The sequence below is a fragment of the Scatophagus argus genome, chromosome 16, assembly GCF_020382885.2.
Source record: "Scatophagus argus isolate fScaArg1 chromosome 16, fScaArg1.pri, whole genome shotgun sequence".
NCBI classification, from domain to species: domain Eukaryota; kingdom Metazoa; phylum Chordata; class Actinopteri; family Scatophagidae; genus Scatophagus; species Scatophagus argus.
Window position 1 is genome coordinate 11,341,493 of NC_058508.1, and position 16,004 is coordinate 11,357,496.

General features: G+C 40.8%; 2 protein-coding genes across 3 annotated transcripts in view; both read right to left on the bottom strand.

Annotated features, from left to right (window-relative positions):
• The window catches only part of LOC124073028 (septin-9-like), a 74,044-nt gene extending 68,223 nt beyond the window's left edge, over positions 1-5,821 (bottom strand). The window contains exon 1 of the mRNA XM_046414916.1: positions 5,482-5,821. Coding sequence (XP_046270872.1) covers positions 5,482-5,503 — 22 coding nt within the window. The 5' untranslated portion in view covers positions 5,504-5,821. The remainder of the gene's footprint in view (positions 1-5,481) is intronic.
• Positions 5,822-9,790: 3,969 nt separating this feature from the next.
• Positions 9,791-12,890, bottom strand: LOC124073031. 2 transcript variants are annotated; one of them, XM_046414925.1, is made up of 4 exons: positions 12,733-12,890; positions 11,768-12,100; positions 11,027-11,169; positions 9,791-10,344 (listed from the first exon to the last, which is right to left on the bottom strand). In XM_046414925.1, the coding sequence occupies exons 1-4, from the start codon at positions 12,785-12,787 to the stop codon at positions 10,261-10,263; spliced, it is 615 nt and encodes a 204-aa protein (XP_046270881.1). In that variant the 5' UTR covers positions 12,788-12,890; the 3' UTR covers positions 9,791-10,260. The 2 variants fall into 2 exon arrangements, with proteins under 2 accessions (XP_046270881.1, XP_046270880.1); XM_046414924.1 differs by having other exon boundaries at positions 9,791-10,347.
• Between the last annotated feature and the right edge of the window lie 3,114 nt (positions 12,891-16,004).

Consider the following 16,004-nt stretch of genomic DNA (forward strand, 5'->3'; position numbering starts at 1 on the left):
CACATGATAGATGAAAAGAATGAAAGCATTGTTTATACTAATGGAAAAAACCCACTTCGAACATTACTGCAAGTTATAATGTGGATCAGAGTAACTGCATAGCTGCCTGTGTATTTGCTATAGGCCTCAATTGATTGATGTCAATTGCACTGCTTGGTGAATCTATGTGTGTGTGTGTGTGTGTGTGTGTGTGTGTGTGTGTGTGTGTGTGTGTGAGACATGACCGGCCAACATGTCAACTGATTAGTTATTGGTCCCACATGACTGGAGAAGGTAAATAGAGGGCAGAGGGTATAGCACTTTACCATACTTGAAGAACAAGTGTAATCATATACACGCACACACACACTCAAACACACACACACACACATATTCACAAAAAACATGCAGGCTATGTCTCTTTCACACATTTTTTTCATTTGCATTTTTGATGATATATTTGTATATATAGATTAAGACAGATGGATAGATATATTTTTGTTTTAAAACAAAGTATATTTTCCCACCACATTTATTTCACTGGATTAGTCAGCGACATTCTGTCTGATTATTTTATAAATTTCTCAAATGATTTAGTTGAAATCAGAAAATATATAACAGACATTAAAAGCCACAGGAAATCAACAACCGTACACTTAAAACATAATAATTAAAGTTTTTGTTATTAGATGAAAGACAATGAGACAAAAAAAATACATTTTATAAGCACTGATTCTGTGTCCCTGTGCTTATTATTAACTTATTTCTTTAAACATATATGAGACCTCCTCAGATCTTTATGTCTCTACAAATCTGTATTGTGCTGTACTTGCAAAGCCACCTTTGAGTGACCCAGTCAATGCTAAAATTCTCTTTCACAACCACATATCACCCACATAAATACACTTCATATAACAGAAGCTAATTATCATCTTGTTATGGCTGATTATCATATCACATTTTTAACGTTTATCAGAATCACAATGTGAAAATGTTAACATCACTAATCCCTGTCTCCTCTGTCTGCTTTACCCAGTCGCTTCCGCTGTGTTTTTATGGCCATCATTACACATGTTTGGGGTGTGCTGCAAACACAGAGTTTCACAACTCTGTCCGTGAACGAGCTGGAAGCGGATGGAAAAGCGGATGGTGGAGAGAGAAAAAAAAAAAGACAGCAGGCAAGGCAAACTGAAAGGCTAGACGGCCATTTTTCATGATCGTTTGCACAGGCAGGATAAAGCCTTTATCTGGATGTATTCTTAATGAGGAGGGACCACGCCAAACTCCCCCCAACCCCCCACCCCTCTCTCACACACACACACCTACACACACACCCCACACATATAGTTGAGGACAGACATTGGCCATGACCCTGAATTGCACTCCTCCCAAATGAATGGCCACTATTCTGGCGTCGAAGGTATGAACCGGCGACACCTTTTCCTACCTCTGCGCTTTCAACGCGAACCTATTCCTCACTCACCACACTCACTTAAAACCACCACCATTTTGCCAAGCACACACTCACCTTTCTGTAATCCTCACAATACAAACATGAGCCCAAATATATAAAAGTGTTTAAAGCCAGGGTTAGACAGGATACCACAGCAGTCTATAAAACAATGCTGGTGAGGCAGATAAGGATCGGCCTTCCTTCTGGTGACGCTGTTAAAACCCACGCAGTCAGTTAAATAGTCAATAGAGCTTTATGGGTTGAAACTCCCCCAGGAAACATGCAGTTATTGTATGTAACAGGTGAACGACTGAATGAGTGAGCGGTGGTATGTGAGTGCAGAAAGAAAGACAGAAAGAGATTTCAGTTAAAGAGTTTTAGCATCTGTGTGCTGGCGGGGATTTTGCACGAAAGACGCAAGAAGAGACAAGTTAGCAGAAAGCAGTAAGAATAGCAGTATGTACAACACTGATGTTATGCTTTTATACATGCATGTATAGTAAAGCTGACAAAACCGAAACTGAAAATGATATACGAGTTCAGCCAGGGCAGATAAGGTTCATTCAACTCTCAGGTAGTTAGAATGGTATAAAGAATGGCTGTCTTTAATACATCTTTGCTACAAATGAGATCAAGACTTTGCATGCTGCCAACAGCACGACTCACACGCACCTAACACGTATTAGCTTGCTAATTTGGTAGCGTTATCTTCGCTCCAGTATGCTCTCTGAACAGATATGAATCACTTACTCTTAAACTGATTGCTAGTTGCAATAAAATATTTATTCATGTCACAACAGGAAAAGGTCGTTCCTGCTAAACAGTGGAGTTGCTATATCTTGTATGAACTCTTTCTTTTTGGGCCACAGATGTGAACGCTTGCATATTTCGTCTTATGAACCTTTTGCATTCAGAATTTGAGTTGAATTCCTTCTAATCAGGTGACAATGGTGCAATGAACTTGACTTTAAGGTAAGTTCAAAGTATTTCAATTAATACAGCTCTTTTATATTGTGAAATGCGTGTCCTTGTGCACTCAATCATCCTAATACCCACATCTCCATGTCAGCGCACATGTTCCACCACACACCAGAACCACTGTGAGCCTGCTATTATCTTTTTACAAGCTCTCTCCTGGCCTCAAGCCTACAGTACAGGCGGTCTGTTGTATCACTTGACACCCCCAGCAGCAGAAACAGCAGCCAGCATCAGGGAGCTGCATTCTTGGCTGCAGATAATAAACACAGAGCAGAGTGGACACTCCAGAGCAGGCTCCACATGGCTGAGAGGGGAGGACCAGGCACAGCAGAGACGACACAATCAGGGGAACTCCACATTCCAGAGTATATGACACTGTGTTGCAACCGCTATTGATAGTGTAGTACAAAGGGGTTGGAAGTAATTGATAATTAAAATGCATTTCAGCCCTGTACACAGAGAAGCTTGTGATTAATAGCCTATTGGACAAGCGGTCTAACTGACCAATGATGCAACTACACCTGCTACATCCTCACCACCAGTGTTTGTTTGTTTGTTTTTGTTTTGGTTTTTTTTGCACACTTGTTATTTTTCTTATAATTTCTGTAATATGATATGTATTCTAGATTTGGAGGAACTGCAACATGATGCATGATGAAGTATTTCTGATTCAGATTTCTGATATTTTGGGTATAAAGCTTAAAATTTTAATTAATAATTTAATTAATTTTACAAACTGATGCTTTAATAGTCTGTAAGTTAAAAGACTAAAGCTAAATCTGCATGTCCCACGTCAGCACATCCAAAGAACTTGGCTAAACTTAACGACGCGGCTGCTGAGCTCTGATTGGGGTTTAGTGAATGGTCACAATAAAATCTTCAAAAGCAGTTATGAAGGTGAACTTTAAGGAGGAGAATACAGGCACTTGTAGCGGGAGAAAAAGCTACAGTTTTGTTTTACTGACAATATGACATAATGACACCACTATTTCAGATCATACCAACCAGAGTACTGTACGTGCATGTCCACGTGTTCTAATACCTTATTAGTCCATTATTCACAGGCCTCTAGGACGCCAAATTGATGGTTAGACCATCCTCGGCATGCTCTGCTAGATGACAGGGCAAATATGTCTCAACACAGTTTATAGCCTGACTTTCAAGTTACCATCTAACAATAGCTTCAGGCTCCGTATCAAAGCCTCGCTGACTCTCCAGTATAAACAGGCTGAAAGCCGAAATGCAGCGCGGAGTGAAGCATTTGTCACATAGGTACAAGTAGAATTAGGTGTGTATGAGTGTGTTTTGAGTAGGACATAAAAGCACATACCAGGAGGAGTGTACTCGGAAAATAATGACTCTGTGTGTGTTGGAGTGGGCTGTTATTCATACAGGTTACTCATTGATCCAGACAACTTGAGGGAGTGGTGTACAAGGCAGGGATTGGCTCCATGAGCAGGATTCATGAGTGAACACAGGCACACACACACGCACACACACACACATATTCATATAAACAACCCCCCAAAAACCTACATATACACATATTTCTATACATAAGGTTTAAAACCCAAACTTCAGGTGTGTGTGCCTGAGCGTGTGAGAGTATTTGCGTACAAAACACAGGCTGACCTTCCCTTCTCAAAGTCACCCCTCCACATCACTGATGCTTGTCTAAACACCCCTACACGTTAGTGAGGAGGGGCTTTCACAATACACTTCAGACTACGCACACACTTTGTTATTAGACTATTCCCCCGAGTGAAGCGTTTACAAAGAATGTGACAGCTCCTCACACATCACACAGCAGAGGGAGAACACACACACACGCACACACACACAGAGGAGAAGGAGAGACAACATGACCCAACATGCGTCTGGCTCTGACGGAAAACGGACGCTCCATCACACAAAGACTCAGGGAAGAGGAGCCGGCAAAGCTGGCATTCCGCGGGATATGGTTGTGTACACTGGACTGAGCCGGAGCTTAGAGAGAGACAGAGTGAGGAGGAGGAGGAGGAGGAGGAGGAGGAGGAGAAGGGGGGGATGTTGGGGCAAGGAGGCTCAGAAGAAGATGGAAGTGACAGAAAGCAGTGCTGAAAAGAAAGAGGACTGAGAAAGTGAAATAAAAAAGAGGAGAGACAAAAGAGGACTGTATGAGTGGGAGCATCCTTAAATCGAACAGCTTTGCTTGTTTAGCAGTCGTTTCTCTGCTTAGGTGTCCTCGAGCAAGGCAGCAACATTAGACTTTACCCGCACAGTCAGCGCGGTCACGATACAATCCCCGTCAGATCTGTCAAATCACCTCTTTTTCTTACAAAATACAGTTTCCCAATGACCACAATCAGATCCAGTCGGTCCCAGAATAAACATGAACCATTTGGCTCGTGCACCACGGATTTGATGCAGATGCATAAATCAAGTCATCCGCTGTGGTTTTAGTGGATATGAGTGAAGAAACTGCACCATAAAACTTTCAATCAAAACAGCCTGACGAGGTAACTGTCTCATGATTGGAATAAACAGTGCAACCAGCTATAATTAATCCTCCTTTTCTGCGGTACATTTAACTTTCTTTGTTGTTGTGTTCTTCAGAGCATGAAAGAAGCTCACATTTTGCCTGAAGAGTTACAGAGGAATGACCTCAGCTCTCCGTACCACCTCTCTGTCATGAGGACGTGTGTGTGAGGTTACAGTCAGACTTCATCTGGCCTTTGGAGTCCAAAACTGGCAAGAAATATTTTACCACCACACCCACAGGTCCATGTGTGCCACCCCCCACCCCCACCCCCTTTCTTTTTGCAATGGGGGTATTTCAAAAGAAAAAGCAGTTTAAAATGTTAACTTCTGTGGGGTAACGGTGATGAAGTTAATGCTGTTAATCATTTACCTGGAATTACGTTACTCCTTTCTCTCTCTGTTCCTTTCACACTTATGCACAGATATCAATATTTTGCAAGACATAACCTTTTTTCTCCTACAGTGAAGCTACAGTCACAACTTAATGGTTTCTTATTTTAAAAAAATAAAGCAAAACAACAGCTCTCTTCGTATAAAAGCAACACACTCACCTGGGTATGAAGATTTCCTCATGATTGTAGACGTTTCCTCTCTGATTTGTTGAGTGGTTTCAGTTGGTATGAGTTGTGGAGGCGCTCCCGTTTCTCACTGTGAACGTCAAGGGGACCTTTGCATCCGTGACTTTTCCAGGTTATTTTTTTCCTCCCTTGTTTTGCTCTCTCTGTGCCTCTCTTTCCGCTCCTGGACGGTAAGATTTTCAAAAACCACCTGAGCGCAGGTAAAGTCCCTTCTTACTGAACTTCCTGAACTTATTCCCGTCTTTAATTTCCACCACGAGCCACTTGGGGAGACAGTCTGTTGGGAATGGATACTATCACACCTGCGCTCCAGACGCACGCCCAGTCCAGGAGCGGGAGTGGTTTACTTACTGTACTGACTTTGGGGGCTTTCACATACTAAAGCTTAGAGGTGGGATAAAGGCATATTTAAGTCATGTTTGTTGGGGGCTTATGGTCTGAAGAGAACCGTTTGGAACAAATTTATTTAATTGGACAGCTGTGTAGGCTAATCCTCAAAGTCAGCAGCGCTCAGGTCTGTTCTGTTGCGCAACATTTAACGCACTTAAATAACAGCTGTCAACAGATTGTCACCCATTGACATTAAATAATGAAAAGCTCTTTCTTTGTGTGTATCATGTATGATTTATCATATAGCTCGGTTTATCAGCCACACCACCGCATGCGTAATGTGTGGGTTGGCGTGTGTGTGAATGACATGGGGTAGTGGCAGGGCAATTTATTTGTCGTATAAACCTGTGGCTGGGTGAAGGCACGTGTTGAGTTAGCCCACGTCTACGCCGATGTTAAGCTGCGCTGACAGCCCTTAGCGTTATAAAACAACGCGTGTCAAACTGTGGGGAAAAAAAGGGCTTCGTGATCACGAGACCTGAATTCACAGACTGCCTCACAGATCTGCAGTCCTGAGCTGCAGGGACCTCTTGTGGCTCCTGCTTGGTCCTCCTCCTGTCAGCACTCTGATCAGGTCTGCTTTGACACACGTGTCTGTATTATCTGGCACGTTCAGCTCTGAAAACTGAAAAACAAAGCATGTTCCTGTTTGTCCCTTGAGACAGTCCAGAGAGCTATCATCCCATGGGGCGTATTATCAGTGAGCATTGACCAAAATTGCTAAGAAACGACCAGCAAGTGCAGCAAGTGACATTAGTCAACACTGGCACCTACTGTTCATGTCAGACCATGTAAGGCTGTTACAGCAACACATTTCAGGTTAGTTTGATTATTAGGACTCCACCTTTAAGGAAGAGGAAGGATGCTTTGCTTTTAGAAGTGGCACAAAATGTGAACTGAGTTGTATCTGTTCTCAGAAACAAGTTCTGTTGTGCTGAAAATTGGAAGGTTTGGACTGCAACAAGCTACAACAAGCCTAAGCCTCCATCTGCAGGATTCAGTGAGAGAATGGTTGGATAATCATCAAAAGTAACATAACAAAACTAAACATGCCGCTGGAATTCAAATTTAGCGTGTCCTGGATCACAACACAAAAACCTCATAATGCTCTTCTGCAAGAACAGGATGATATCCCATAACTGCTGATTCAGAGGTCCAGCGTCTCTGTGTTCCAGATGTTTCAAGCAGTGGTGGCTGCAAGACGAGGCCACATATCTGTAGCACTCCACGATCCCATCTCACAGAGCAGCCTTGCTAAGTTAACTCGATATGGCTGAGTAAAGCCTAGAACCCACCAGAAATCTGAAATGAGCTGAAGAGAAGCATTTCTTTTCAATTATCCATGTCCCTGACCACTGTGGATGTTCGCAGTTTATAATTTCATTTTCTCTTTTTATTCACATTAAACAGTTAAGATGCAGTTAAAAAGCTGCGTTTCTTTTTTCCTATCCACCATGTAAACTCAGCTGAGTGTTTACTGGAACCTTTAGCTCCAAAAGTATCATAGCAGCACATCACCTACGATCACACCATCTGATGATGGTATTTGCGGTCTGATGTGTGTTACATTAATGAGAAAGAGAATAAAACTTGGAGATGCTTTGGCCAGATTCTGTCAAGATATGAAAGAGGAAGAGCATGTGCTGCATTAGCACATCCAAAAAACCACAAAGTTCACCAACCAGGTGTTTGAGTGAAAGCCATTGAGTGTTTCATATTCATTCAATAAATCACTTTAACAACATAGTTTTAGGGTTAGTGTTAATGACACCACACACTTCATGTAACCCAGTAGTTAATATTGACACCAAGTCCTCTTACTTGACTTGAATCTCAAGTCAGATTCAAGTCAAGTAAAGCAAAAGAGTTCTTAAGCAAATCCTAAAACTCTGCTGGGTTTTTAGGGAAAAGGAGTGTTAGCTTCGGTGGACTGGGTTTAATTTTGCAGAATGAATCAATTTGCTCTTGTAGTTGAAAATATTAAATAGGTTGTGTCACAACCGTACTACCTTTGCAAATAATGATGTAGATATAATTATGTTTACATACGCTCATCAAAATTATAAGTTATTTGCAATACATGTTGAACTTGTAAGTTAACTTTAGAAGTAAGGATTAGACACGCTACTCTTTCCTTGACAAGGTTGTTAAGTCTCTGACCTGTGCTATCATATGTAAGACCATAACCACATCCTGTTGCTGTCGTAACCTGAACACCTGATTTAAGCCACTAAAGCAGAAAACATCAGCGCGTTTCAAGAGAAAATATATGTGCAATACAACTTTTAACAAAAAAAAAAAAAACCCAATCAGATAAGGTTTGATGGCACCCACATTTAGTTCAACACCTGCCCACACCTCCAAAAGCACCTAGTGAATGTCACACTTTCTGCTCTTTCTTCTTACTGAAAACAACTTCTGACAAATTCTGTAACTCAAAAGAAAAAAAAAACAACTTGAGGAGCAAATGATTCAGCCACATTTCAAGAACAGCTTTATTGTTTTACCCCTGATCAACAGCAACTGTATGTGTGTGTGTGTGGGTGTGTGCATGTGTGTGTGTGGCTCATCAACCTGAAAATGAGGCGTCTAAGGGGTAAAATACACTCTGTGCACACAAGGCTTCAAAGTAAAATTGCAAACTGTGGTAGATTAACGTCTCATGCAGTGTCATACACTATTTTTGTACCTCAGGTTCTTACAGTACCTTATCATTTGCTGTTTCCTGTGACAAGTTATGACAGGCATGGAAACTGCTGCGGTTGCGCAATCGGGAATATTCTGCGCTTTATGAACATTTGGAACATCTGACAAAGGCGACAAAGTAGTATCCGTTTCTTGGCTTCTTGCTGTGAATGTTTTTCTTGTAAGAGGGTGGTCTCAGTTTCCGTTTGTGTGCTACCACTCACCTTGAAACAAAGTTTCGATGCCTCGCTGGACTTTTTTACAGGTTGTTCTAACTGGCGCCCCTGTACATACACACACATGCTCGATCCGCTTTTGCCTTGACACTTACCACATATACAGACATAAACACACAGTTCTTACTTAACCACTCCGGGTGATCTTTGCTGCTCTTTGAAACAAATGAAGAAAAAAAAAAAAAAAGCAGTCACAGCTTGTGACCACACAGACGCAGTGCAAGTAAACATTCTCCTGTCTTGCGTGCTGCTACAAGATGATACCTTGTTTTTTTTTCTGTGACATTTTAATGTTGACTCATGCATTGTCTCTCTCTCTCTGCCCCAAGTTTGGATTCAACCTGTCTTGACTTATAGTGTTTGAACTGTTCCTTGATTTATAGTGTTTGCATTAGTGAACGCATGCATGAGGTTTGACTTGGCACTGGCAATAAATTATTGTGCGGGAGAAAAAAAGATTTTTAAAAGATTTCATATCATTTCAGAAACAGTTCTCTGAATTACCAAGTGCAGTAATGAGAAAATAGGTTTTGAGAAAGCACAGTGACTAATGAGGATGCTGTGGCTGAACAGACTTGTTACAAAATGATGAGAGCAGTAGAAGTTTCAATTGGATGGTTGGTTTGATGCCGAGACCCAAGGTTGTTACTGACTCCTTTTATCACCTGGTCTCTTTTTTTTTTTTTTTTTTTTTTCATTAACCACATAAGTCCAAAACTACTATGTTACTAAACAATCATCAGAGAAGAGACAAGAGATAAGATGTTGGTGCTTCACTGGGAGGTAAAAGTTATGAAAAACTTCCCGATCTGCAAAAAATGCAGCCTCTCATGTGGCTTGGTAGACCCGCCACAAAACCACTAATGAGTGAAATGTCTGGTCTTCTGAAAGTTGGTGTTAGTGTAGTGAAAACCTTTTCATGAGTATTCATCGATATATTTCAACCTCAAGTAAGAAGTAAATCCTGCAAATGTGTTGTTTTATTTATTTATTAAATCACAGTTATTGTTACAATACACAGTATCGACCATTTATGGTATTCAGATTAACCATTCCTTTAGCAATATGATACATCATCTGCAAATATAAAAACAAAAATGTCAGAAATTTAAAAAACAGACATATTTACAGTAAAAATACATATAAGGATCACACGAGAGGGCCATGTGGGGACACAGTGCAGCTTGCATTTTTTTTAAGACAAGTCAAACTGACATATGTGCTTTACTAAATTCAAATGGAGCTGTGTTATGTTTTTTCATACATTGTGCCAAGCAGCACAGGCCCCCCTTTTGTCTTAATTGTCTTTCAGTCATCCACAAGGCCTGAAGAGATGTCATAGAATTTGCTTGATGAGTTGCACCATCGCTTCACATGCATCACTTGCACTTCACTGGTGCACAGATGGAGTTTCAGGTTGTTTGTTTGCATGCTGCCAACTTTAGCGCTTCAGTGTTCCACGCATGTCTTCATAAACATCGTTGGTGGGGACGCTTCTTGGTTTCGCTGTGCTACGCAGACTCTTCTGCTGGCAACGACAGATATTGTTGTCAGAAGGTTAGATTTATTACACAACAAGTGATGGGATTATTATTCAGTGTAATTTATTCAGAGACTATATTATTCTTACAAAATGACAAATAGTCAAAAGAGTGACAAACAGTAATAATAGAATAAAAAAAGCTGGATTGAACTTTTACAAGTAAAGAGCACAATCTTGCAGCTAAAATCTAAAATAAGTGCTAAATCAGCTAAGAAGTGTGCTGCATGTAGTGTGAAGCTAAGTGACAAAGTTTGTGGTCAGGCGTTATCTTTCTCTTGTTCTGCTTCTCCCATGAACATTATTGAAACTGTGATGTATCTGTAATCTCTAGTCTGTTGACAAAAAATGATGATGAAATGTAGATAGATATGTACGTGCGTGTGTCTGTGTGTTTGTGTTTGTGTGCGACTAGCAGGTTCTTGTTGTTAAAAAAACAACAGAGCCGAGTGTAAATGAAAGTGTGACCCTGACAATAAACCTCAGCTTTCAGTCTGTAAGAACAAACTACACAAATGATTCGACTGCAGGTGTTTGTCACACTGTTGGATTGTACTGCTGAGCATAACAGGAACAAGAAAACATCCCACACAATTCCATCAGAGCTTGTGAGTCATGCACACACACGCACACACACACACACACACACAGCCCATAAAACACATACCTTGATGATCCATATGAAGAAGATCATAACGACGCCAAGCAGCACAACAGCAGAGATCACAATAGACCCCAGGATCAGGTCGTTGTGTCCTGTTTCACACTTGCCGTGGCCTTTAACTGTTGTAGAAGTTGTATCCGTTGTATCTGTTGTAAGAGTGTGGCAGTGTGTTTATCTGAGAGTCAAGCTGTACAAGTTTTTATTTTTCTCACTACCATGTTGTTGTCTGTGCCACTGGAAATTTTCAGGGGGAATATTTTTCTTGCAGGTTGCTTATGTCACTTTCCAGTGTGACTGGAATTCTTCCAATTACCTTAAACAATTTTGTTTTGGAGAAATGACATGTCAAAAAGGAAGCATATAGAGTTTCTGAACCCTTTTAGAAATGGTGCAGGAAAGTTCAGTGTGTGTGTGAACTGAAAATGAAACTCTTTAATTCAGCTTTTATTTAAATTAGGTAGTCATAGCATTGGAGTCAAAACAGTTTCATTTGCAATTAAGTGGAGAGAAAGCAGAGCTATAATTTAGCATTAAGTTCAGCATGTGTTTGAGACTTCTCAGTACTGAAAGCCCTGGCATTACTCCATAGGCTGAATGCAAATAGTCTGTTAATGCCTGTAATAGTGAAGTGCAATAATTAAAATGTAATGAATAAATCATTGTTAAATTGGTATTTAGGAGAAAATTCTGTCCATTGTTAGGGTGAGTAACATGAATTGTAAGAACTAAACCAATAAGGCTCACCTGTCACCACCAGGAGCACAGACCCCGAGCGTTTATTCATCTTGTACTCACTGGTCTTCTTGACAAACTTTGAGTACATGCACCAGAACGGCCCCAAGTCCTGAAGAGTCACGTTCTTGATGAGGATGTCTATGTTGGGAAATTTTCCATTTAACTGAAGTCTGCCAGTGAATTCTTTGGAGATGGCCTTTGGCTCTAAATTGTGCTCCTTGACTAAAACATCATCCTCGTTGAGACCTCTCTTCAAATGGAGGAACTCTTCGTCTGTCTCATTAGATCTGCACTGGATAGTGAGGGACTCTCCGATGTTTCTGTATACCACTCCACCGCTCTCTGCACAGATGGACACAGTTTTTTACTGTTTCAGTTTAATCTCACTTTACTTTTGATAAAGCTTTATGAATTGATTCAGATACACATTCATTACTACAACACACGTTTACTTCCCTCCTGGCTTTATACAGGCAATTGGTGTTACACGGGCCTCTCAGGGTTGTGTAGGAGAGGCAAAGAATGGTTATGAGCTTTAACCAGGCATGTTGATTGCAGGTTTATTGAAATTCTAACTCTTTAGTAAGAAATGTACAACATGATCACTAGGCTGCTTTTATCCTCCCCTAAAGCATCGGGCAATTTTTTTTGCATCACTTGATTTTTTTACAGATAAACAGGACTGGACAATATACTGTACAGTATGTCTTAAAGGTGAGTATATTCTGAGTAGATACGCTCATACACAGACAGCAGTGCGCTTAATACCAGCCAGTGCCACATTTCTAATACAGGAGAAACCACTTCCCTCAGGATACAGTATCACCAAAAATACTCAATTACATAATTGTAAAATAGTACATTGACAGAGAGAGAGTAATTAAGCTTACGTACTTAACAAACTTACTATCAATAATTACGATTAAAAAAAAAAAATTCTCATTCATAGGTTTTATATGTGTAATCAGTCTTACCTGAGCCACAGGAGAGACAAAAGATGGTTATGAGCTTTAACCAGGTAGCAGACATGTTGACAGACTCTCACAGCAGGTTCGTGTGAACTCTAACTATTCAGTAGGAAGTGTGCATATGTTTCACCCACTAACAGCAACACGTGATTGTGTCTGATGTGGGTGATGAGACAGCCTTAGACCTTAAATGAGCATCTTTTCTCTCTGAGGTTAAACATCTTCAACTGAAAGCAAAGAAGAACACACTTTATGTTCCTCTAAAGGGAGAATTTTATCATCACTTGATTTGCAAAGTGAAAGAACTAGGTGAAAAGCCCCTGTTTTGCATCTACAGTAAAGATGATAAAGCTGTGTTCATTCAAAATTACCTACATTAATTACTACCAAACACATTTTTGATTCTTAGGCATTATGCATGTAACTAGGTCTACTCGGGCCACTTTACCCGGGTTGTTCAGGAGAGACTAAAGATGTTTATGAGCTTTACACAGACCGCAGACATGCTGACAGTGACAGAAATATTCATTTCAACCGAATATAGACCATTAAGAGGAAGTCTTACAAACTTTTTTTTTTGCTTAGACATAAGGATGCTTGACGAAAAGGCCACCAACAGCAACGCACAACTCTCACGTGTGAGTCAACCAAATTACGAAATCCAGTTTATATTCAGTAAATTGCAATGTGAGATTGGCATCTCCGATCTGAATTAGTTTGTACAATAATAATATTTACACATAGCATGAAATATATTTCACCGTGACAAAAAAGAAATTAAAAAAATACTGTTTCAAAAATGTTTTTTCTTAATGTTCACACATACTGAACGTGAAGTTGAACACTAGACTAAAGCATGTGAAACAAGGAGAGACATGCACTGTCTGATATGTTTTTCAGAGCTTGCACAACAGAGATAGGGTGTCAGTATTCCACAAAGTAGGTCAAAAGTTTAATTTTGGCACAGGCTGCAAGTGTTTTCAAGTGTTTGCACTGCCCTCTAGTGGCAGCAGAAAAAAATGTCCGAGCGTGAACTAAATGAAATACACTATATGAACAAAAGTAATGACACACCTTACCATTACGCCAGCAGGGGCTTTAATGACATTGCACTCTCAACACAATGACAGCTTTGCAGCTCTAACAGCTTCCACTCTTCTGGGAAGGCTTTCCACAAGATTTTGGAGTGTTTCTGTGGGAATTTTTCATGCAGAAGAGTATTTGTGAGGTCAGACACTGACAAGTCCTGTTCATGCTGTCCAAGTTTTTTATACGGCCTATCCCTTTACTCAGATTATTGTAAATCCCAAAATAAACAGTAATAATAGAATATAAAAACTGGATTGAACTTTTACAAGTAAAGATACAGGATCTTGCAGCTAAAATCTCCACGCATAAACCAAATCCTGAGATTAAATTTGGCAAAGTGTGCTGCATGTAGTGTAAATATAGTGTATATAGTGTAATATATCCTTGAAAACCAATTTCCACCATGAAACCACATGCACAAATTCAGTCATATGATCAGCCTACCTCTCAGTTACACATGTAGAGTATGAAGCGACAAAGACCAAAAATAAATACAGCATCTTTTTTGAATCAAAACAAATATATTGCACAATACATTCACAACACGGTAAAACTCCAGCCGTGTAACTATTGCTGATAAGGTTTTGTAGTTTGAAGCTAAAACGGCCACAACAAATGCCATTAGCATGTCACTGTCCTGAGAGAATTGCAAATTCAACATCAATAACATCAATAAAAGGCTTTCACAGCCTTTAGAAAACACACACACACACACACACACACACACACTCCCAACCCCCCTGCTCTCTCTGTCTCCCTTTGGGACAGAATAAAAAAGGTCCCTGTCCGTCCCACTGCTCTTCCCCCTCGTCAGTTGCCTTCCTCCAGTCTCATCCAGTTAGGAAGGTAAAATGTGAGCTGAAGCAGATGCTGCAAGGAGGCCTTTTACGTTTCCTTTGTCACTATGGAAACAACCCTGTCCATTTGCCAACCAGTACTTCCTGTTCAGGGCTTCTGGTGGTTGGGAGGTGTTATACACTTTTGAGAGTGCAAGATAATGAGGATGCTCTGTCTCTGGTCACAGAGAGGACAGGAAGACAGCAACAACAGAACATAAGGAGTTCATTTCCTTATCCTTAATACAAAAACAGTGTTAGGATATGGAGCAACATATTAATAGTGTATTTCCTCCTACAGTTCTCCCTCCTCCTCCTCCTCCTCCTCCTCCTCCTCCTTCTCCTCCTGCTGCTGAGGGTAGAGTTGCTGAGTCAGAGCAGTATGAATGGGGGTACTGATGGATTGATTGCTTGCCATGCCACTCAGAGATGACTCACCTCATTTCCCCAATTCCTTTCCACACTCACGCATCCTTTTCCCTCTTGAGATCTCCCGGAAGACACACACACACACACACACACACACACACGGGCCTCATCTGGAGTGCACATGGTATAATGGTCCTGTCAATACATTGAAGTTGGAAATGAGAAAGGATGCTTACACATTCATCACAGACATCAGTTAAATGACTCGGCATATGGCTGCGGGGGAGGGACATGTTAATCTCTGCTCTTTCTGGAAAGATTAGCAGGATGATCAAGGGGGATAGACAAGAGAGTCTGTTTCTAATGAGGTTTTACTGATTACCTATTGACCAGGGCAAAAGAACACACTGCAGCGTACGCTAAATATTTTGCTTAAGTGCATCAGAAAAAAATAAATGAGGAAAGTACCAAGAATCTAGGAGGCTAAACCTGTGAATAAAGTACAAGCAAAGACGCAGGACTTCCCCTGTGGGCACAGCACTTACTGAAAACAAGCCTTCATTGACTGCACTCTAACATCCTGGCATTTCTCCAACACAGGAAGTTCTTTTCCTGATCTTGAGTGACCTCTGCATGCCTTTCACTGCAGACAAGGGCTTGAACACACCTCCCGTGCCACAGCACTCTTCACAGGTTGCTCAGAGTCTGGCCGTTGAAGCTATTCCTATAGCAACTTTTATACAGAGTTGTCCTTTTGATTGACGCAGCATGTGGCCGGTACGCAGACATGCGGAGCATCATATACAAAATTGTGTAAATACACCGTTTTTTGGTGAAGCCGAAGGTGAGCACAGCATGAAAAATTGCAGAAAAAATACTAAACTCACATGCTCAAATTACCCATTTCTATCATCAGGTCGTGTTTCTAAAGACTGTGAAATCATTGGTGGGTGATGATCTGCCCTCTTCAGCTTCACAGTACGA